General features: G+C 50.5%; 8 protein-coding genes across 8 annotated transcripts; 4 read left to right on the top strand and 4 right to left on the bottom strand.

Moving 5' to 3' along the window:
* Window positions 1–72: 72 nt before the first annotated feature.
* Window positions 73–1,918, bottom strand: Z518_09061 (uncharacterized protein; the record flags this gene model as incomplete). The annotated part of the gene is made up of 2 exons (XM_013413018.1): window positions 73–1,777; window positions 1,860–1,918. The coding sequence occupies 2 exons, from the start codon at window positions 1,916–1,918 to the stop codon at window positions 73–75; spliced, it is 1,764 nt and encodes a 587-aa protein (XP_013268472.1).
* Window positions 1,919–4,645: 2,727 nt separating this feature from the next.
* Z518_09062 (adenosylhomocysteinase) lies at window positions 4,646–5,998 on the bottom strand (the record flags this gene model as incomplete). Its single annotated transcript, XM_013413019.1, has 1 exon — window positions 4,646–5,998. The coding sequence occupies one exon, from the start codon at window positions 5,996–5,998 to the stop codon at window positions 4,646–4,648; it is 1,353 nt and encodes a 450-aa protein (XP_013268473.1).
* A 1,094-nt stretch (window positions 5,999–7,092) lies between these two features.
* Z518_09063 (uncharacterized protein) lies at window positions 7,093–7,866 on the top strand (the record flags this gene model as incomplete). The annotated part of the gene is made up of 2 exons (XM_013413020.1): window positions 7,093–7,639; window positions 7,703–7,866. The coding sequence occupies 2 exons, from the start codon at window positions 7,093–7,095 to the stop codon at window positions 7,864–7,866; spliced, it is 711 nt and encodes a 236-aa protein (XP_013268474.1).
* A 428-nt stretch (window positions 7,867–8,294) lies between these two features.
* Z518_09064 (ATP synthase F1, delta subunit) lies at window positions 8,295–9,176 on the top strand (the record flags this gene model as incomplete). Its single annotated transcript, XM_013413021.1, has 3 exons — window positions 8,295–8,447; window positions 8,553–8,870; window positions 8,973–9,176. 3 exons carry the CDS (start codon window positions 8,295–8,297, stop codon window positions 9,174–9,176), a joined length of 675 nt encoding a protein of 224 aa, XP_013268475.1.
* Window positions 9,177–9,789: 613 nt separating this feature from the next.
* Z518_09065 (uncharacterized protein) lies at window positions 9,790–13,006 on the bottom strand (the record flags this gene model as incomplete). The annotated part of the gene is made up of 2 exons (XM_013413022.1): window positions 9,790–12,572; window positions 12,622–13,006. The coding sequence occupies 2 exons, from the start codon at window positions 13,004–13,006 to the stop codon at window positions 9,790–9,792; spliced, it is 3,168 nt and encodes a 1,055-aa protein (XP_013268476.1).
* Window positions 13,007–13,678: 672 nt separating this feature from the next.
* On the bottom strand, window positions 13,679–17,110 carry Z518_09066 (uncharacterized protein; the record flags this gene model as incomplete). Its single annotated transcript, XM_013413023.1, has 1 exon — window positions 13,679–17,110. The coding sequence occupies one exon, from the start codon at window positions 17,108–17,110 to the stop codon at window positions 13,679–13,681; it is 3,432 nt and encodes a 1,143-aa protein (XP_013268477.1).
* Window positions 17,111–18,579: 1,469 nt separating this feature from the next.
* Window positions 18,580–19,446, top strand: Z518_09067 (uncharacterized protein; the record flags this gene model as incomplete). Its single annotated transcript, XM_013413024.1, has 1 exon — window positions 18,580–19,446. The coding sequence occupies one exon, from the start codon at window positions 18,580–18,582 to the stop codon at window positions 19,444–19,446; it is 867 nt and encodes a 288-aa protein (XP_013268478.1).
* Window positions 19,447–21,531: 2,085 nt separating this feature from the next.
* On the top strand, window positions 21,532–22,593 carry Z518_09068 (uncharacterized protein; the record flags this gene model as incomplete). The annotated part of the gene is made up of 3 exons (XM_013413025.1): window positions 21,532–21,648; window positions 21,696–21,970; window positions 22,029–22,593. 3 exons carry the CDS (start codon window positions 21,532–21,534, stop codon window positions 22,591–22,593), a joined length of 957 nt encoding a protein of 318 aa, XP_013268479.1.
* Window positions 22,594–23,229: the final 636 nt, after the last annotated feature.

Below are 23,229 nucleotides of genomic sequence, written 5' to 3' on the forward strand. Positions count from 1 at the left end.
CGCGCTGGCATTTGAATAGTCCTCACGGATCGGCAGTGGCACACATCCATTCCAGGCTCGGTGCCATCAAGTTTACTCCAATAATAAATGTTCGGCGACCAGCACCTTCACCGTCATTCCCCAGCCATCCTTTCCACCAATCCAATTCTTTTTCTTTCCCACCTTGGCTACTCGTTTCGCATATTCATGTATGCGCCTTTTCCCGATGTAAAGGTTTTCGTCCTCATTCAGACTTGAGATACCATCTTCCGGGGTTCTCGGGACGGACAAGGTCAGTTCAATGCCCTCCTTGTCTCCCCTTTTGCCCAGATGGTTGGCAAACCGTGCAGAAAGCCATAGCCGAGGCCGGGGACCTACAACGCCAGTGGGGTAAATCTCTCCCACCAGCCAGGCCAAAATGCCCTCATAATTGCACCACCAAATTTCTTCCGGAGTGAGAAGATCACACAGTCGGGATTTGAAGGACGCTTCGCGAGGAGGAAGTTCACCGTCATAACGATTCTCGAGCATGAGCGCCATGCGAGCCCGGGCTGAATGAGACAATCCATGAGCGGAGGTGAGAACACCGGTGCTGGTGCTGTAAAGAGCAGCCACGGAGGCAGTCTCCTTGCTCAATGACGCATGTTCGAAAAAGAGGTTGGCAAGCCCCTCAATGATATGGGGATTAATGGATGGTGGTACCGACTTTCCATGTGATGGAGGAGGCAAACCATTGAGGAGAAGAGTTTTGAAATGCAAGGCCGAAGGACGGGCAAACGGTGCCGATGCCACGGCAATGGGGTCCTGAGCTCGAATGGCACGTGGTAGATCACGAAAGAGAAGACCTTCGCGCACACCACCCTGACAGAACCGAGCCACGAGAGGACCAATGGGTAAAGTATTGGCCAGGGCATTCACCAAGAAGGCCACTGCGGGAACTTGATACCTGCGGCGATCTGATACGCGGAAGATCTTTTCGGCGTTGCGTGCGACTTCCTTCAACTTTTCTGTGTCCGTGAGCTCATCCCTGTACGCCTTGAATCCATTGATGATTGAGATCGGGTAATGCTGGCCGTTCTTCTGTGCCTGACTTAGGAGCAGATAGCCCCATCCACGAAACCCTCCACCGGACAGATACACATGCCAACCACCTTCTCTCTGAGCTTGATCGATCAGCTCTTGGGGGATTTCTAGTTGTTGAAATGCCTCATGGAAATTGGCACGGATTTCTTGTCTCAATTCTTCCTTTGCCTTCTCCGGATCTGGGGCATTTCGACACTCGGCTAATCTTCGCGTCATCGCCGCCGCACCGTACGGAAAGGATATCGCCACCTTGGGACTCGTCCGTACCATCCCGTCGTGGGAAATGATCCAGGTCACTTGGGTACTCCCTCCACCGAGATCCATTACAAGGCCCCGAACGTCAGAGAAGCTGCTGACAATGCCCATGGCGCCCACGTTGCCTTCTTCTTCTTTGGTGAGCATTTCAACCACCAGTCCCGTTCTCTGTTTAATACGATCTCGGAACTCGTGAGAGTTTGTCGCTGTCCGTGTCGCCTCAGTGGCAATAATTCGAACGCGATCTCGACGAACGCCAAACTCTCGACAAACAAGGTTGAAGCGTTGGAGCTCCGCGATCACGTCTCTGATCACTTCAGACGGTATTGGGATTTTCTTCCCCGTTTCTGGGTCATATTGGGCATCATAAAGCGAGATCCCAACTCGATCAAGATACACCACTGGCAGAATTCGCGTCGTCGGCGGCGAAAGATCTGAAATGGAAAAGCGGATTCCATTGCTTCAGAGTAGAGTAATCGTTAGACCGATTCTATCCAGGACACAGGCCTTGACTATAGGTCCACGGGCGGCCAAATACGCACCTTCCCATATCAACTAGACCCATCAGGAAGTCATTTTCAGGGGAGTGTTTATGACGCATTTTGACGACGTGAGTTTGGAAATATAGAGGCCGATAGTGTGCCGTCTTCGACGCCCTCAAGGTTAGGGCGGCTCGTCATCTCAAATCGGTGTTGATACTCTTGAACGAGGACTCAGTCCTTATTTATCATCCTTGTGGTAAATCGTCCGTGCTGCCGGGAAGGGGGGTTTGCTCAGAGCTGAAGTTCTGAGTTCATAAGTAATGCCCCTTTATTGGCTTACAGGTCAATGCACCCCGCCACCGCCGCCCGAGATTGCCTTCAGCTGGATGACGTTTTGGTTTTGACATGTGTCAATCTACTGACATTGAGAAGATTGAGAATTCTTGTATTTCTTTGTGTTGCTTCTCTGTTGTGACATAAGTGGCGTTGCAATAGTACATGGCAGGACAGGACGTCGGTTGAAGTATGTATCAGTCAAGGCCTGATGTAGAAGGGATGTGCTTGTCATCCAGATGTTAGAACCGCAAACTTCAATGATATAAATCCTGGCGTTGAGACTGCGTATACCGTCAGCAGCCTAATCTGATGACTGATGCAGTCGTCTTTTGTTATTCTCCAGACGCTTCGGTCGCATCTACCCCGACAATCACCGGATATTTACATTCTTGTGGATTCTGGGTCAGAATGCTCACAAATATCTGACCAAAGTAAGAAGTTGACTAGATGGTCAAATGCCGTTGCTAATGGGATGGGCGTGGGGGCCGAAGCTGTCCGAGGTCTTGTCTGGTGAGGACCGAAAATCTACAAAGTTGCAGTGATATGCTTTCACAATATTGCTAACTGTCTCAATGGTCCTGTCCCATTTTGGGGGCACTGGAGCCAATCAATTCGGCAATAAGAACTGCTGTCGAGTGTCAGCTTGTAGAACAGCCAGCGAAAGGGTAAAAACGAGATTGTCGATAATTCGGGGCCAATCTGAGCAAGAGGCGTCTTCAAGGCTAAGAGAATCGCTTTTTTGCTTTTGATGTGACGGCCCTTTTAGAATGAATGTGGACAAGTACGTTCTTGCTGTTGAACGGGCAATGAGATTAACGATCTCTGGTTCCAGTGCGCCGGTGCCCTTTTCTTCCGACGTCTTAGGGTGAACGTAGCTAACAAATACGGTCGGTTGTCGTCGTTCCCCAAGCGGTATCTTCTCACCAAGATCACTGTTAGCCCCGTGGCTTTGAAAGTGCCAGACACATTCGACGTCTTTGTCTTTTGTGGATTTAACTCCGACGCCCTCTAACCCTGGCCCAAGAGCCTCTACTTCAGGCTGGACCTGTACCTCACAGCCCACATGTTGTGTGTTTGACTTTCCCTGGAGGTACTTGCGCGAGTGAGGTTTCAGTGTTATAAGAGAGGGCTCACAGAGGTCGAGGGTGGTCCTTGTGTCTATTCAGGGGTTGGCTTCGCTGAAGGACGGCTCGAGCACAAACTCCCACAACTTGAAGCTTTCGTCCTGGAGGAGGTCGATGTAGAGCTGGAGTATAGCAGTGTCCCTCTCTCTAGACGTTCCCCATTTCGAATTGTTCCCGCGTCGGCTGCAGTTGACATTTGCCTTCCCAAATTTTCTCTTTCCTTCTGTTATGTCTTTGCCTAGATGGCTTAGTCGAAGAGAGCACGCTTCGCAGGTTTCTGCTCTGAGAACCACCCAGAATGCCTAATGGATGTTCCCCTTGCGGAACTTTCCGCTCGGTGGTGTGGAGGACGGCGAAGGATTGAATGATGGATATCCTCTCAAAAACCTTCAGCTGCACCAGAAGCGTTGTTAGCTCAGTCGAGTCTTCTGTTCGCCGCGGGGTAAGACACTGCAAAGGGCAACCAGAGCCCTTCTAGATCAAGGCCAATAATTGTCAGTTGAGGGCAATTTGTCAGTGAGGTTGAGGACAGGCCAGCCCTCCTTTGTCTAACCGAACTACGAGAGATCATCAATTCATCCTCCGAATAAGAACTGGCAGAATAAGTCATTCCTAGGAAATTCTGCGGAAAGTCCGGTTGCGTCAAGCCCCGTTCCACATGGATTCCTCGCGATGAAGACACGAAGACTCCAAGGTTTATTCAAGGCCAGTTCCAAACAAGTCTTAGCCATTGCGGGAAGGCGTTTGGGGGTAGACTCTTTGCCGGCAGATTTGGAGCAAGATTACCTTCCAACTAAGTCGAATCCTTTACGATTCATGGTGAGATGATGACTTCTGAAGGAACGATAATTGAACGGGAAGGGACTGTACCTATCAGGTGTACAATCAGGCCAATTAATACGGTCAGGAACCAACTTCTCATCATCCACAATATCTTTCATTAGCATTCAACGTGCTATCTATTTGGGGTATCGGGTCATTGAAAAGCTGATGAAGCTTCCCAAGGTATCGCCCGTTGAAGGACGAAATATCTCTTCATTTGTGATCTTTTGTCGTGGTCTGTGGCAATCTCGCTCAATTCTTTCTTCCTGTCTTGCAAGAATGACCTCTTTCGAAAGATCCGACTTTTGTCATGTCTTAAGGTCTCATTCCATACCTTCCGTACTTTTCTTCTCTTCTCGTTCAAATCGTTGAGAGCCATAAATTCTTTTGTTTCACCCTGAAAACTGACTGGCAAGTTTCATGGATTCTCGCCAAGAATCCCCCCATTCTATGCGTTGAGCATTAGAAATGAATCCCCCGGAATGACCCTGGACGCCGATACTTGTACACATCAAAAAAAAAAAAAAAAAAAAAAGCAATCATTATGGGCAAGAACGAGACCACCTAGTATCGGTAGATGTCGGACTTGTAGGGACCTTCGACTTCAAGACCCAAGTATTCGGCCTGGACAGGCGTCAACTTGGTCAACTTGGCGTTGACATGTTCCAGATGTAGAAGAGCAACCTGCTCGTCCAAGATCTTGGGAAGAACATAGACACCAATTTCCTTCTTGCCAGACTTGCCGAATTCAATGTATTTCTTGCCAAACGCCTCGTCCTCAGCTTTGTACAGCATGATTTGAGCCAGGACTTGGTTGGAGAAGGAGCAGGACATGACGAAAGAAGAGTGGCCGGTGGCACAGCCAAGGTTGACGAGACGGCCCTCGGCGAGAAGGATGATGTGGCGACCACTGGACATAGTGTAGCGATCGACTTGGGGTTTGATGTTCTGGACGCTCTTGGCATTCTTCTTCAGCCAGGCGACGTCAATTTCGATGTCAAAGTGACCGATGTTGCAAACGATGGCATCGTTTCGCATGACTTCAAAGTGTCGGCTGACAATGATATCCCGGCAGCCGGTGGTGGTAACGAAGATCTGGCCCTGTGAGGCCGCATCATCCATGGTGACAACCTGGTAGCCAGACACGGCCGCTTGGAGGGCGTTGATAGGATCGACTTCGGTGACCATCACACGCGCACCCATACCGTGAAGCGCTTGAGCACATCCCTTGCCGACATCGCCATAGCCTGCCACAACAGCAATCTTGCCAGCGATCATGACATCCGTGGCACGCTTGATTCCGTCCACCAGGGATTCTCGGCAGCCGTAGAGGTTGTCGAACTTGGATTTGGTGACACTGTCGTTGACATTGACGGCAGGAACCAATAGCTTCTTGGCCTTCAGCATTCGGTAGAGGTGGTGGACACCAGTGGTGGTCTCTTCCGATACGCCATAGCAATCTTTCAGCATCTCCGGGTATTTGTGGTGCACCAGGGCCGTCAAGTCCCCACCATCGTCGAGGATGAGGTTGAGGCTCTTTCCGGAGGGGAAAGCCAGCAGCTGTTGTTCCAGACACCAGTTGTATTCTTCTTCGGTCTCTCCCTTCCATGCAAAGACCGGCGTTCCACCGGCGGCAATGGCGGCCGCAGCGTGATCTTGGGTAGAGAAGATGTTGCAGCTGGACCAGGTGACTTCGGCACCCAAGGCTTTGAGGGTTTCGATGAGGACGGCGGTTTGGATGGTCATGTGAAGGCAGCCTGCAATTCTGGCACCGGCAAGAGGCTGATCTTGCGCATATTTCTTGCGGATGGCCATCAGGCCGGGCATTTCGATCTCGGCCAGTTCGATCTCGCGGCGGCCAAAGGCGGCCAGCGAGATGTCAGCAACCTTGAACTTTTGGGCTGGAGCACCATTCATGGTTGTGGTGGAAGCGGGAATGTGGATTGGGAGTTAGGCGTAAAAGAGTGATGTATCAAGGGGATGTGATGAGTATGTTCAGGGAGATCAGAATGAAAAAATGAGGACTGAGGAAAGATGTCGGTGACTTTTTCTTCAAAAGCGGTGGCCCGGGGGCGGAGGAGCTGCTCCCAACCGAAAAAGGGGAGGGCGTCTAGCCCGCCAATCGCGAGGTGGGACACGGCCCATCGTGGGGTTTTCTCTTCAGCAGAATGAAAAGAGACTTGAAGCTCGCTTGTCAGAGATAATGGGGTTCCTTTCGGATTAGTATTCCATCGTCTTTAATAGTGCTCTATTGTCTGCCAGAACTCCGTCTATATCTATCTCACGCCAACTTCCACCTCAGCAGATCCGCCGATTTTGCCTCCTTTATCAGCGTTACAGATCAACCGATATTGGCAAAGCAACGGTCATGGCTAGTGTTGCCTCTCTCCCGCTGGTTGGCATTTCTCATGGATAAGCTCCTCTGCGTGATATTTTGCCCCGATTCGGCAATTTCATGCCTTCTCCCTGCCGTCCGGTTCGCAAAAGCAGAGGGAACTCGGTCCGCTCTTCCACGCATGCAGGCCCAGAGCAGATGGGTCACGAAAGGCAACTCCTGCGATATTTAATGCGGTGCATCCAGCTCACGTGGTTGTCTACCGACCAGTGCCACTCGGCGTTCGACACGCGGTGCCTCAGCAGTGAGACATACCCACTATGGACCCCAGAGGTGAGTGACGGCCACACCCTTTTGCCGTACTCCTTGACCGCTATATTCGCCCTCTACGGCCTGAATTTTCTTTCATTCTCACTGTCATTCTCATTTTTGGCCTGCAATTTCGGGGGGTCGCACCTTTCCTTACTATAAGCTTCTATTGCGTGATCTTATGCCCCTTTTACACAATCTGGCTTCGGACACGACCGTATTCTACCTGTCTTTGCAATCTCCGCTGCGACATATTCCATCCCAGCCAAAATATCACCATAGTCGAAACTGTCGCCGTCGCCGGTTATCGACCCTTCGGTGAGAGTCTGGAGGCGCAGTGATTGAAGGAAGTGATTCGGCAAGCCAAATGACAACGGCATGGTCTTCAGGCGAGCAGAGGGTGGAGGAGGGAACTCATGTAAGGGCACTCGATGCTCAAAATGTCACAAAGACCGACGGGTCTTCTGCAGAAGTGTTGCGAACCGAAGACCACGTCCCGCAGATCAGCATTGAGGACAACGAAGCTTCATCTCGGTGGCTGACCGTTTCACCATATCTCGATTCCAACCATCTCTTGGACCTGCAGAGTGTCGATACTCCAAATCGACTTCTTGCGCTTACAGCAATCCAGCTTGAGGCAGCGACAAACGCCTACGCTACCGTCAGATATGAAGATGCTTTTGATTGGAAAGGCTTCATGGCCAACTTAAAGGCGCTCGCAGCCAGCGAGGGATACACGTGGACGCGGCAAGAATTCTATGTTGTCGAATTCAGGTCCAAACTGAAACAGAATATTGATGTCGACCTTCTGTTTAAGCTTGATAAGGAATCTCACATTGAGGCTACCAAGAGTGGTGGTCTCTTGAAGTATTGGTATGGTGTTCCCGATGCGGATCGGAGAAACCTCGCAACATGTGAGTCCAACACAGAGTTTCCACTCTCATTCCGTCTTGTTTGATTTTCTGACGGTTGTCAAGGTTTGTGGCGAAACAAGGAGGATGCCGTCAAGGGAAGTCGAGGACCATGGCACAGACAGGCACGTGCAGCCATCTCTCAAATGTACGAGGAAATCGACGTCAGGGGTCTCTGTCTCATTATCGAAGACAATGTGCGAGGCTGGAGCTTTGATCCTTACGGCTGATCGCAACCCAGGACGACGGGAGAGATCGATCTCATTCGGAGATGAGGAGAGAGCCGGAGAGTCACGAAAAGACGGGGCCTTGATGTGATGTGACATACGGGTAGGCTTGCGGGGAGCGGCAGGAAATGCGGATACCATAGTTGTGATACAGATCATTGAGTGGAACTATCATTGATACCCATTACTTCGGCTTTAACTCTGGGTTGTGATGCCTGATGAAGTTTTACGAGCTCGCGGACGGAAAAGGTCTATTGTCTGACACAAATGTCCCAATCGGGACTAGCTTTAAATCGCAGCTTGGGAACCACCCTCGACGTGGGACTTTCAATCCTGAAGCTCGAAAGTTGATTCATTGAAAAACGTGACTGTCCTCTCCCAAGCTCCCGCAGCTATTTCGAGAACTCCATCATCGACAAATCGGTCTCGAGATGATGTCCTCCAAGCTCCCGCGGCTCGCCTTTGCCGCTACCCGGCGAACAGCTCCTCAAACCGCTCTCCGAACCTATGCGACGCCCGCGGCCCCAGATACGAAGCCACCTGTACCTTTGTTTGGACTTGATGGAACTTATGCAAATGCTCTGGTACGCGAAATCACCTTAATTAGGTAGAAGTGGTGAAGAGAGAGTGGAATAAAATCAGGAGCTGGGACTTGGGATGTCAATGCTAACCAAGGACCTTCTCAACAGTACACCGCAGCTGCCAAAACCAATGCATTGGACCCAACTTCCAAAGCGCTCACCAGCTTACAACAGATCCTGAAAAGCGATCCGAAATTGTCCACGATCATTGCGGCCCCGACCCTGACGGACGCAGACAAATCACAGATCGTCGCAGAACTGGAAAAACACACCGGTGGCGCCGACAAGTCCGGCATGGTCAAAAATTTGATGTCAGCACTCGCAGAGAACAACCGTCTGAACTTGCTCGAGGGTGTCTGTGAGAAGTTTGGCACATTGATGAGTGCCGCGAGAGGGGAGATGGAATTGGTTGTGACCAGCGCTGCGGTATGCAAATCAACCCCGCGAGGATTTTTCTTTCCAAATCCATCTGTCACTTTTTCGGAATGACACGAAATCCATCTGAAACTGACATGACGGGCTAAACAGAAACTCGACGAAAAACTCCTCCGCCGCTTAGAAACCGCCATCGCCAAGTCCGAATACAGCCAAGGCAAGAAGCTCAAGGTGACCACGAAAGTGAACCCGGATATCCTGGGCGGACTCGTGGTCGAGATCGGCGAGCGGACCATCGACCTCAGCGTGTCCAGCAAAATCGCCAAGTTGAACAAGATGCTGACTGACACGGTGTAAACTTATCAACATCAGGAGCGGAAAGGAAATGAATGATCGTTTTGAGAGGGGATTTTGAAGAGCGCCGAAGAGCAAAATGGTGGAAGCTTGCAGGCTTGAATTGAATATCAGCATTCAGAACAAGCGAGAGTACAAGAAAGAAAAATTCTTATGTACATATCCCGATTGATTCCCTCGATCTAAACCAATCCCATCCGTTCTGAATAATTCATTTATCCTGCACGACTTACGTCTGACATGCTGAAACCAAGACGAGGAAGAGAGAGCGCAAGCAAGTCGCCATAGAAATGAGCACATTCCTCTCAACCAACGGAATCATTCAAACACATGTATGTAAGGATATCTTATTAACCCCGCCTCCCCTGTTTCTCTGATCTGAATCTACCAACTTCCCGTTCCAGTCTTCTGAGCTCATCACCTGCTCGTGTTCTGTGCTGTGATTACCTCATCTGGTGTCCCCCCCCTTTTCTATAAATACCATTCGTCTTTTGATCTACGTTCTAAACCAACCGTGTAATGATAGCTCTAGTTCCTGCTCTCCTCGCTATGCTCTCACCAACGCTCTGACTCTTGGGCCAATACGCAAGAAACATCCTGGTGTCCATGATCACACTTAGTCCAGCTGAGCCTCAAATTCGTCTTCATAGACAGCGATACTTTCTTCTGTCTTGATTCGGCTGAGTTGCTCGCTGACGTATTTGTCGTAATGGGTGTCGGCGACACTTTTGCGGCGTGCTTTCTCCAGTACATCTTCTTGTCCAAATGCGTCGGATTCAGAAACCTGAGATTGTGGCTTCATATCAAAATAAGATATGTCGCCATTTTCGTCAGCATCACTAACCGCGATGGTGGATTTACGGTCACCATTGGCACTGGAGACTAGACTGGTCCGGTTGCCGATGGAACGAGACGTCGATGATCGCCGTCTTCCGGGAGGCTTGAGGCCGTCGGGTCCAGGTGTACCGACATATGTATTCTTTCTCGGCAGTCCCCGACTGAGGGTGTCATCGAAATAATGGGCTGCAGCGGTGGATGGCGTACGTGGAGTTTGAGGGAGGCGGCAATTGATCCCCGTATCATGGATCATCTTGGCCATCAAGCCAGTCCAGCCACATTGATGACAAGCGCCGAGGCCACGACCAGTATCCCCGTCGAAAAACTCGAAGAACCATAGGTAGTCTTTCCAGTGAGGGTCGAAGTCCAAAGTATCATTCCCCGCGTTGATAGCGCGACGGCCCTTATGATCTCGAACCATAAGATGCTGTAGACGATGTTGAAGTTCTTCGGCTACATGACCCAAGTGCATGTAATCACCAGAGCCGGTAGGACATTCAATTTGCAGATTGGTGCCGTAGAACATGTAAAATCGAAGCAGTGATTCGACCAGGAGGAAATTCACGGCGATCCAAATCGGACCTCTCCAGTTCGAGTTGCCGCCGAACAGGCCCGAATCTGAATCTCCTGGAACGTAGCTGACTTTGAACCGTTGGCCATTGACGTCCATGCTATAGGGGTGGTCTTCATGGTATTTGGATAAGCTTCGGATACCGTGCTCGGATAAGAATTCGGTCTCGTCCAGCATTCTCGTGAGAATTTTCTCGAGTCTGTCCTTGCTGACGAGGGACAGCAGGAGACGCTCGTCTTTGCCTCGTTTTCGCATCGAGGCGATATTGCGTTCTGCAACGTCATGACGGTTTTCAATAAACCAATCCATTCTTCGCTTGAAGTTGGGGAACTTGTTGATCAGTTCCGGTTCCAGGGTAAGCACCGCATACAGAGGAATGAGACCAACAAGCGAACGGACAGGCATTTGCTGCGTCCATGGCCCTCCCCAAGAGATTGCGTCGTAGTAGAATCCATCTTCATCATTCCACAGACTCTTCTCGGCGCCACCGGCGCGGAATGTCATGGCATCTGAGATCAAGATGAAATGCTCAAAAAATTTGGAGGCAATGTCTTCGTATGTTCGCCGATGTTTGGCAAGTTCAAGCGAGATGTTCAGCATGCAGAGGCAGTAGAATGCCATCCATCCAGTACTGTCAGCTTGTTCCAGCACACCCCCGGTCGGCAATGGCTCGGAACGGTTGAACAAACCAATGTTGTCCAGTCCGAGAAAACCGCCCTCAAAGACATTTTTGCCGTCAAAGTCTTTGCGATTCACCCACCAGGTGAAGTTGAGGAGAAGTTTCTGAAAGACACGTTCGAGGAAGTCGAGATCTTGTCGACCATACATCTTCCGCTCGATTTTAAATGTCCTGAAGACAGCCCAGGCGTGCACCGGAGGATTGACATCGCCAAAATTCCATTCATAAGCCGGTAGTTGTCCATTGGGGTGCATGTACCATTCTCGTGTGAATAAATCAAGCTGTTTCTTCGCAAACTCCGGGTCGACCATTGCCAGTGGAATACAATGAAACGCCGAGTCCCACGCTGCGAAGAACGGATACTCCCAGGAGTCGGGCATCGACAGGATGTCGTCCAGGTACATGTGTTTCCAATGGAGATTTCGGACAGATTTGCGGTTGGGCGGGGGAGGCGGCATCGTTGGGTCGCCGTTGGCCCATTGATCCCAGATGAAATAATAATGCTGTTTGCACCACAGCATGCCTGAAAATGCTTGACGCTGGATATTCCTCAGATCGTCAGCCATGGGAAGAGGGCTGATGCGATAATAGAACTCATCAGCTTCCTGGCGCCTCTGCTCTACGATATCATCCAGAAGCTCTTCATTGAGGTACCCGTCATATTTGCGTGACAGACGGAATCTGACCACTGCACATTCTCCCGGAGGAACGCCGTCGCCTTGGCCAAAGTCGAACCAGGCCGCACATTTTGTCCCGGAACAGCGAGGATTAATAGCACCTTTCTCTTCGTCAACAATCCATCGGTGAAACGCATCCTTGACGTATGGTTGCTTGTTTTTTACTCCATAGAGCTTCTCATGGTTGGTGTCATTTTCCGTGAACATGAGCTGTGGATGGACGTCGTCGGCGTCCGGACCGCAGCCTGGAGATGGAGACAGTTGAAAGAAACGAGTGCCCAGTTTGTAGTGCTTTGACTGAGCGGTCATGGGGCCGACCATGCGAATGTTGGGTTTCAGCTTCTCGGCTTCATGACCCCACGTCCAGGTGTTTCTGAACCACATATGAGGGATGATATGCAAAGGAGCAGGCTCTAGGCCACGATTGTAAGCCGTCACGCGAAACAACAGTTCTTCTGGATCGTCCGTCTCTTTTGCGGTTTCGATGAAAATGTCAAAATAGCGATTGCCCTTGAAAGCATCGGAGTCAATGATGTTGAACTCGCGCTCATGTTTGCCCCGCTTAGCGTTTTCTTGGATCAGTTGCTCGTAAGGGAATCGTCTCTGAGGGAGCTTGTAGAGATATTTCATATACGCTGTGCAGAGATTAGCTGGACCCGAGCAAAACGGCCCTGCCAAACTCACAATGTGTGGGAGTGTTGTCTAGATGGAAGTGCGCCTCCTTGATGCTTTCGCCATGATTTCCCTGGGGATTGCTTAGACCAAAGAGTCTTTCCTTCAAGAAGTCGTCCTTCTCGTTCCAAAAAGCAAATGCCACGTTCTGGAGGCCATGGGTGTCCGAGACCCCAGCGATACCGTCTTCGCCCCAACGATAAGCTCTGGACCTCGCCTGGTCGTGCGAGAAATGACTCCAGGCATCGCCATTGTCGGAGTAATCCTCCCGGACTGTTGCCCATTGCCTTTCAGCAACGTAGGGACCCCATTTCTTCCAGTATTTCTTGCGTTCCCGGTCTTCTTTCAGGCGTTTTTCTTCCTCGCAGAGGTACTCGTGGTGGTCAACGACGACCATCTTAAAACAGGATAAGGATAGGAGAACATCAGGCTCGATGCTGGTGCGGCGTAGACGAATGCTGGACTACAACATTCCGTGGATCAAAGGAGAGAGACAATGGAGGATGCGATGGGAACAGGTCCAAGAACTGGAAGTGACAAAACAATCGTGTCCCAAGCAATCGATGCTGGCTCTCGCCGAAATCGTGTCATAGGCCGCAAGTTTCGGTTTTCTTGCATACTGTATTCCCAACGTTCCGAACAAGCGACCAGCGTCAGTGGCGTGGGGACGATAGGACTGGAAATCAAAGTTCCATGGCGAAATTCCCATCTGGCTCCCAACCGTTTTATGGCCATTTTGCCGGCCTCAACGGCCCCCACAGCTGCACCTAAGAGGGACCATTGGGCCGTGGAGCCATGCAGACTTGCCTGCTCATTACGGAACGAGTTCTAGAGGGTTGCTCTATAATACCCAAAGCTTCCTCCGCGTGTCATGTGCTGATGTTTGCCATCTTGTAACTTCAGTTAATGTTTCGTACCTAGTCTCTCAAAATGAGAAATGCTGCAGACAAGGCTCGTCACCATGCTCCTTGTCCTGCACCGACGTCCAGCTCCCTCCGCTGTGGGCGCAAATCCAAAAAATATAGTCGTAAGGGCCAAATTCTTGAATTTCCACCACCCTCCAGGATTTTCATTTGAATAGCGCCTGAATCTCCTTCATATGTTGCTCTCGAATTTCTTGCTTGCTCAATTGCTTGTGATTTTGGTTCATGGAGACATCTGCAAGCTGTTGCTTCCGCTTCTGGAGTTCCACAATCTTCTTCTCAATGCTGTCAATCATTTGATATCGCTTGACAAGTACAGGACGCTTCTGGCCGATACGGTAGATTCGGTCTACTGCCTGTATCTCTGCTGCAGGGTTCCACATTGGTTCCATGATAAAGGCCCGGGAAGCCGCTGTAAGATTGAGCCCTTGACCGGCTGCTTTGATTGATGCCAGGAGGATCTTGACACTGTCATCCGTGGCAAGTGCATCCAGTGATTTCTTGCGGTTGTTAAGGGACATGGTACCATCAATTCGCACAAACGAGTGGCCGTTATCGTTGAGTGCTCTTTCGATGAGATCGAGATGGGAGGTGAACTCAGAAAAGATGACGCCCTTCAGCGGTGGTTCCCCGGCCGCTTCCAACGCCTCGCTCTCCTTGTTCATCTCTGCAATGTCTTGAAGTAGAGCTTTTGTTTTCGTATGGGGTCCTCCGTAAACTCGAGCTTCTTTGCTCCCTTCTCTCCGTGCAATGTTGTCGTCCGGGGCTTCGTAAATCTCTTGAGCAGTGGATCCAGTAAATCCAACATACTGCGCAGCGATCTGTGCCGAACAAAACGGACACTGAATCGGCTCTTTGTCTGTCGTACTATCAAATAGGACCTTCGCCTGCTCGAAACAGTCAGCACAGACAAGGTCGAAACACGGGAGGACATAGCAACGGTGCTCTTCGCATTCCGATTCAGCGTGGGCACTGTCGGTGTTGATCTTCTTCGCACAGTTTCGGCACATATCCAGCCCAGCTTCAGTCAGGAGGCTCAACGACTCATATGCAGCAGCTTTTGAAATGGTCGGAAGGTCATTCTCTTCATCAAGGTCAATGGCGTCAGTTGCGCTGATCCCCTTGAGTTTTTCTAAATCTTTGTCATTCAGCAATTCTCGTCCATGAGCAGAAATCAACCTCAACGTCATAATCCCGCGAAGAACATGATGTTGGACCCCGCTGTTCTTCTCTTTGGTGCTTGCCAGCTCTTGAATTTTGACATGGGCCAGATCTTTGAAAAAGTCATGTAGTTTTTTCTCGGCGGGCGAGAATGTCAGGTGGTCGACCAGATCCACCTTCTTGGGTAGATCGATCTGGTCTCTTAGTCGACGTAATGTGAATGAGTCAACAAAGACTCGCAAGAGCTTCAGAAAGCTCGAATCGCCCGCTTGAGCTGGCCCTCTTATGTATTGATTGAATCGTGCCGGAGTGTCGTAAGGATAGAGTCGAAGAAATCTGGTCAGTGATCCGAGATCGTCTAATCGATTCTGGATAGGTGTACCGGTCAGGCACCATCTACGCTCCGCCTCAAGGCTGTACATTGCTTGAGACTGGAGAGCTCTGTGTTCTCGAATTGTGTGGGCTTCGTCGAGAATGACTCGAAACCATTTCAGTTGCTTCAGAGGACTGACTTTCACGGAACTTCTGCCGGAAAATTCGGAGGCAACGACACCGTATGTGGCAATGACCATATCGTAGTTCAGTAAGCTGTAAGGGTTTTTCTCTCGACTCGGCCCGTGATAGACATGATAAGTCATAGTCCCAGGTTTGACATGCTGCGCGATCTGGTCCTCCCAGTTCTTCACAGTGCTGGTGGGGCAGACGATCAATGTTGCCTTGCTATTGGCCACAACCGTTGTTTGGTCGTGACGGTCAACTTGGGCCTGGGAGAACTTTTCAGATTCTTCCATCGTGTTCGCCACTAATGAAAGCGCTTCGAGAGTCTTCCCCAAACCCATGACGTCGGCAAGAAGCCCACCAAGGACCTGTTCTGGCTCCTCTTTCACCGAAATACCGGCGACAACCTCGCGATAAATCACTTCTCCAGTCGTTCGTCGCTTGCGTCGCCACAGGGAAGAGTTCTCTGACTCTGCCGTTCCGAAAGTTCTTGGCTGTTCATGTTTGAGGAGAAAAGTCAGCGCTTGCTTTTGATGAGTCAAGAGTGGTGTAGTTATAATGGCCGACGGTGAGTCCGTCTCATGAAGAGCTAGGGCTGAGTTTGCGAAAGAGTCAAAGATTTTGGACACCGCTTCTGTAGCCTCTTCTAGGGTTCGACTGTCGGAAAGAACCCGTCCTTGAGCGGGATCGCGTGGAAACTGAGGGAGGATGTGCCTCTGCGCATGCGGGTTGACAATTGGTATACCAGGCTCGGATACCATTGGCGGACGAAACCAAAAGTTATGCTGCCCAAAATGCTTTCCTATTTTTTCAACGTCACCTCGGCGGCCGTAGAGATTCACAATCATTTTGAGCTGGTCAGAGCACGGTTGATGTGGCCATTCATCTGGCTTCTTGCGACGATTCAGCAGTCTTGCCTGACTTCTCAGGCCCTTCAATCCATCTAGGGCTGGAGCTAATGCGGCTGCCAAATCCGGGTTCACTTTAGCAAAGGCCTGGTCCCAGGGATCTACCACCTCGATGACAGTATCTTTGGAAGGCTTTCGGACGAGATTGCATTTGATCACCGGCCATTCATTTTGTCGATGGAACACCGATTCGGACTTGGGCTTTGGGACTAGATAAGCGTAAGCATTGGTGACAAATTGGCCATAGCAGACCTCTTGATCGCCGACTGTGCGTGATGAAACGATCTGGAGTTCGTCATCCGGTTCATCGTCATCGTTGGTGAGATCGACCATGTTGCTCCTGGTAGCTTCGGCAGCCTTTTCTGGATCTGGTCGCATATACTCCCCAACTATTCCATTGCTGGTGTGGTGCGCGGAGGCACCCTTTTGGTGAGGGCGTAGCGGATCATTTTCAGTGCTCAATTTGACCTTTTTCCGGGGATTTTCACCACGAGACTCGACCCCGTAGATACCCTCAAGCATATATCTGGAGCCGTTTCTCTCAAGAAGTGCTTTCTCAGATGATGAAGTGGGATCCATATTTGTAGACGGAGGCTTGACCTGAACCATACTACCGGAGGGATTAGACTTCAAACTGGACGCTGCAGACGTTTTCAATGATGCTCGAGGGCTTAGGAGAGTTCTATGATCATAGTATGGTGCCGGTCTTGATGGACTTCGACCAAGTTGTGAGGATGAAGTTGAAGGTGAAGCTGCTCTAGAGGAAGGCAGGGAATCCGTGTGACCGGCATTGGAAGAATTCTCTGAAGGCCCAAGACCATTCGATCGAGGTTTGTCTGAAATGAGAACAGAGGTCAGAGAGGTGATTAGGCCAAAGGAAGATACTTGTTCCCGATGCTTTGATTTGCGAGTGTCCCAGATATGAGGAGTGAAGCAAAGGTCCTTACCTGTTGACTTTGCGGCCTTTTTGATGGCCTTGGGATCAAGAAGCAAGCGTGCGTTGGTGGCCATGACGGGTTTTGATACAAGAAAGATCCTCTCTGACTCAAGAGAAGCGTTATGCACAAGTGACTGAAGCACTCGCTGAAGCGAAGTGGTGGCGAATCATGTCGCCGTACGGCTCAAGTGGCCGTCGCAGGTTGCCGTGGAACTCTGACTCGACTACAACCAAGAAGCGATTGTCTCATATAGATGGTGGCTCCGAATCCTAAAAGGGTCGAAATGAAGTGAAGGTTTGTGCTTGATGGGTTGTGCGAGTGATGGGAACTTTTTCCACCGCAAGTCGGATGAAGGCGGCGCTAGCCGCCGCAGCCTTGCGCCAAGCTCCACTCCGAGGCTGAGAGCGAGCCTCGAATAGAACACCACTATGAACATCCTCATCTCGGGTCCGTCGAATTGGGCAACTGTTGGTGATTCCAAGACTTCCGCAACATCATTAGTCTGCGTTCGTCATAGCAGGTCAGATCCTTGCCAAGATACCCCCTTTTCAATGCATACCTACGTCCCTAAGTTCGAGAAATCGTCCCAAAGAATCAAGCTCTCTCCAGGTGCGAGAACCAACCATCCAATGCTCAAGTGCTACCCGTTCGCTCCAAGTCCGTTCTGCCGCTTCGAGGCTCACCCATCAGTTGGCTCGTACTGTAGCTGCGTAAAGGGAACTGTTTCTAAGGGGAGCATGTCATAGTCTCGTTTACAGATGCCCATCCCCCACTCTTAACTGACGAGAGAAAGAGTATCTGGATGGGACTATGATTGTCCAATGAGAGCATAACGAGACATGGAGCATTACTGGCAGACCATGACTAGGAGCGATAGATGTCGGGCGTCTTTATCTTCCTTGCACCATTTGCAGCATCCCCGAAGTGGTGAAGAGGCGAGGAAGACTGGGAGCGCACAGATTTGTGCGCGTGATAGTTCCAGGAGGTCCTTTCTACTAGCTATATACGGAGCGAGGTCCCCGAGTTGACTGCTCGAGGAAGAATGATAGCGGTGGAGACATCATGAAGACTGATGGACCGGGCCAGAAGCGTGTTTTGTTTGGGATGGTGTTGACATTTCCGGGTCCAAAAAGGTAGCTAAATGATGCACGAGAGGATACGTAGGTCACGATAAAGTTGCCCTTTCGTTTGACAGGAAAGCTGATGGTAAACAGGAGACGTGTATATGAATATTGGAGAGAAAAACAAATTCCCGGCCTATCTACTCTGCCACTTTTGCTGCTGTGGATCCCCCCGGGGATTGACACATCATCCGATCATCTCGCCCCTTGCCATGCCTATCGACGTCATTCCCAAGATTTGACGCATGATTTGCTTATGTAGTCGTGCTTACCTAGATGCACTCCATTCCACTCCCAGTACTGCATTGCCATTTCACCAGTCCTCGCGGGAGTGGATAGTCGCGAGCCAGACGAAGCCCTTGCAAACCATTTGCGCAGCGGAAAGGAATCACTTATCACAGCCAAAGCGGTGTCCGACAACATGGCCCCAAACAGCTTCTCTTTGTCCACTCGAATTCACCTCGCGAACGGCCTCTCAATACCTCAAATACACTTGGGAGTGTACTTGATGTCCGGTCGAGAGGCCACGTCCGCCGTCAAATGGGCACTCCAAGCAGGCTACCGAGGAATTGACAGCGCGCAGATGTACCGGAACGAACAAGAATGCGGTCAGGCTATCCGATCCTTCCTGAATGACACAGCCAGCAACACATCTGGATTAACTCGGGAAGATATCTTCTTCACCTCCAAACTCGCCTCCAATACGAGCTATGATGCAGCTCGCCGCTCTATCAGACAATCGGTAAAAACAAGTGGTCTGGGCTACATCGATTTGTTCCTGATTCACAGTCCCTACGGAGGCAAGAGTGCTCGACTTTCTAGTTGGAGAGCTATTGAGGACGCTATCGCGGACGGAGAGGTCAAGATAGGGGGAGTGAGTAATTATGGTGTCAAGCACTTGGATGAACTTATTGCGTCCCAACCACGGATCATGCCCGCAGTCAACCAAATTGAAGTTCATCCGTTTAATACCAGGACAAACATCACTGAAGCTTGTCAAAAATATGGTATACTGGTGGAAGCATATGCGCCGCTGGCGAGGGCTCTTCGCATGAAGCACCCTACTATTGTATCGCTGGCAAATAAATACAACTGCACACCGGCTCAGCTGATGATCAGATGGAGCCTCCAACACGGATACATCCCACTGCCCAAGAGCGTATCGCAAGAACGAATCAAGGCAAATGGTGACATCGGTCATTTTGAGATTTCCCACGAGGACATGCAGGAAATGGACAGTCTCGACGAATACTTGGTGACTGATTGGGACCCAGTTGATACAGATTAGCACCCTGTCTGCCGATGACCAAGGTTGCCGAACCCTAGGGATACTGTACGATTGTTGTACTACCGAGGCTACTGAATCTTCCGTCGGGCATTGAAAACGAGGCCCGAATCCCTCCAGGATCGAATGATCTGCCTCTAAACCAGTTGTCATCAATCCTTTTGACTAGGTGAAGGGGTTTTAAGGCACGCATTAAAAAAAAGGAAACCAATGGGTGACAGTGGGATACCATCGCGTAGAGAGGGTTTACAGGCAGCGACATACACACTATGGGTGCTAAGGTACGAGATGTTCAAGTGGCTCACTTGTAAATGGGGCGAGCATGAATCCCCATGGCCCGAAATGATCAGCGGACCCACGGATATACAGTACCAGGCCCGGACAAGCTCGAACGCTGTGGTCACTACAAGACTCGAGACCGGATTTCAGCTGAAGACCCAGGGCTGATAGAGCTTGACGAGTCACCAAGCTCAGAGATCAACCCCTTCTAAGTGGGGGAGCTCGCCATTTTTTTTGGTGGCTTTACTTTGGCGGTTTTACTGGCAATTCGAGATTCCACGTTGTTCGGCCCCAGGATCTTACCCACTCTGCTTGTCAGACATCTTCATCTCGGCCATCATCAACCCGGGTGAAGCACAGATCACAAGTGGTCTCATTAGCAAGGAAGCGAGTGTGCTCACTTCCTGTAGGAAGGATAATCTCCAACTGCTGTTGTTTGACCTGCGACATGTCCCGAACTGCGTCCATACAAGGCTAACATCAGGCGTGGAGCACTGATTGATATGCTGCTCCTTGCTTAGTGGACCAAGAGATGGCACAGATTCACCGCAAAGATCAATGCCCGAGCGCGAACTGTTTAACGTGAGCACTGAGCACGGAACACTCGAAAGGACATACCAGGCTAGGCATAATGGCGGAGAATTGTCAAAAATTGGGATGTTTTTTCCTTTTGGTCTGGTGGAGCGAGCGAAGAAACAAGTCTATTGTCCAACTCCCAATATGCTTGCGGCCTTGGAATGAGCTTTGCGGGTAGGTTCCAACTTCCCCAGGGCTCTAGGCTGCTGAGTCAGTCTCTCAAACCCATGTCATACGATGGGTCGCGAGGGCCTGTCATCCTTGGTCGGGCGGCAGACGCTGCGGTATTAGCTGAAGTGGCGTGTGCATCTACTCGCGCAGCCGTGACTCGCCCGTCGTCCGTCTAGCAGGTCGAGGGGGTTTTCTCGCGGCCCAAAAGCCTATCATCCTCTAACCTAAGTTGACGTCTTCCATGCGTAAGAGTCACTCTGCAAGTGCTCTATTACTCCCCCGTCACGGTTGTTGTAAGCCGTTGCTACGTATCTGTTCCAACCATCCGACTCGCCATCTCCTGCCCTCTCACCCCCCCATCCAGCCCTTGTTCGATTACGTCTTGTACTCCGTGCATCATTTCACTGGCGAGCGAGCCTGCCAGTGTCCAGCCAGCAGATTGGTCCACGGTTCTTTTGCGGCTTCAATCCTCAGGCCGTCGCGTTTGAACCAGTTACAGCGTGCCCCCGATAAAATGCTGCCCCTCCACAGGGCCATCATCTTGCGCCGAAAAGGATACCCTGCCGAATCTCGCTGATCGCTTTTGAATCCTTCCCATCTCGTCGTCGGTTTCACAACAAATTTCCTTCAAGCCTCCATTCCAACTCCTGAGCCTTCACGCTTCCGGCGAGACCTCCAAATCGAATCCTCGAAGGCAGGCTGTTTCTCTCTACCTCCCTCACCATTGTCAGTCTCGCTTGAATCTCAAAAGATGCTCTCGAAAGCAACAACGCGTTGACAATTATACCTGCTGAAGCCTTATTTCCCCTTCACCTTTCGTACGCCGTAATCACCACCGCTACGATAGCAATAACGCATAAGCTTGTCACATGCTACCACCAAGTTGACCTGGACAGTTGGGAAGTAAAGCGATTTGGGTGGCAGTCGCCACAATCACATTCACATTCAGCGAGCATTGTTGTGATAAACCACCGTACCGCCCTGTGCTATTGAAGGGGGGGGCCGCTTGTTCCCAAAATCGACCTAAAACGATCATTTTTTTGACTTCTTACGAATACCATCATGGACTACTCATATTTTACATCTGCCCCTCAGCCATATCAATTCTTTGGGCTACCCCATACGCCTGCCACTACTCAGACCTCTAGCCTAGACGAGTTCAGAACTGCTCCATCAACTGTGAGTCGCGCACGAATTTACCAATCATGGATCTGACAGTGACGCAGGATCAATATGACGCTGCTTTTGCTGCGTTCCAACAAAGCTTTCACTATGACCCGACAACATTCCTAGCAGAGCCCCATCAACCCTCATCCCAGTCTCCTACAAGCCAAGTTCGTCACGACTCGATGATCTCAATACCAGAGATGGAAATGAACAGCATTCCTGCTCCGGTTGCTGAATCGACACCCGATGAACCTGTGGTAGCCAGGAGCAGCAGCGAAGAAAAAGACACGTTAACACCACAACAGAGTCGAAGAAAGGCGCAAAATCGCGCAGCGTAAGAGGACCAATTGTCCTTGCCTTGAAAAAAGTAAACCCACTAACGATCCTCTTAGCCAAAGAGCATTTCGAGAGCGAAAGGAGAAACATGTCAAAGATCTCGAGGCCAAGCTCAAAAGTCTCCAACATCAATCTGTCACATTGAATGGAGAAAATGAGCGTTTACGGCGCGAGCTCGCGAAGATCGCAACGGAGAACGAAATCCTTCGTGCCACATCAGGTGCGGCTTCCAATGGCCCAACGCCCTTTATGGAAGAACCTGATGAGTTGGTCGGCCCTCTGGGGTTCGTTCCCACGGATCATCCTTCAAAGGATCGTTCTAGGGCTAGCAGCGTGGCTTCAGGATTGGAGATCGGCTCCAAGTATGCCCATTTTGGGACATTGAGAACCATCACTGTCGATTGCGACACCGGTGAGCCATTGCTCGGCGCGGGAGCCACCTGGGACTACATTCAGGCTCACGAACTTTTTCGGAAAGGTCTGGTGGATGTTGGCGATGTCTGCGAACGTCTGAAGAAGATGGCAAGATGCGATGGCCAGGGGCCTATATTTTTGGAAAGTGACGTGCGTCAAGCAATTGCTGAGAGCGCCGTCGCTGGTGGTCGAGATGAGTTAATATGACGCTGCTGAATTTTGTGTCCTATCCCAAGCCTAGCGTCAAGTCTCGACGATACTTTCATGATTACTCAAACATTTTCCAAATCCCAAGGGAATCAAGCGTTGGCGTTCAAGTGGTATTGGTCACCATGTGAACTTGGATCTTTTTTTTTTTTTTTTTTTTGAAAGCATTGGAGGAAATCTGCATCATGTTGCTTGTGCCCACCCTCTCTACTGTACATGTACTGCACTAACAAATCTCTCCTGACGACGCATCCTTCCCCAAGTCCTCTTGAAACTGGTCCTCCCGTTGGAAAATTCTTGTCTCTTCCAGAGCAAAAAGAGCAATCATACTACCACCGGCGGAATCGCCTACTACGGAGGGTCACAGTCCCCTGCATCGAGGAATGATGCGGTTGGACTCGATACTGACTCTTCCACGGAGTGAAAATGCAGTGTCCTGATAAATGAATTTGGGGGGGTGTTTGGTCAGGCTGCGCTCTCACGAACAAGATGCGAGCGAGCGCGCTTTGTTAAAGATGGCAAAGGGTGTGTCTAATTAGCTTCTGGTTCACGGATCTGTACTGTTGCTAGCTCATGAGTAAATCTTCATAAATACTCCATCAATCAAGAGAATCGACATGGCCTTCCCTCTCCGAG

Source organism: Rhinocladiella mackenziei (assembly GCF_000835555.1).
Source record: "Rhinocladiella mackenziei CBS 650.93 unplaced genomic scaffold supercont1.7, whole genome shotgun sequence".
Classification (NCBI taxonomy): domain Eukaryota; kingdom Fungi; phylum Ascomycota; class Eurotiomycetes; order Chaetothyriales; family Herpotrichiellaceae; genus Rhinocladiella; species Rhinocladiella mackenziei.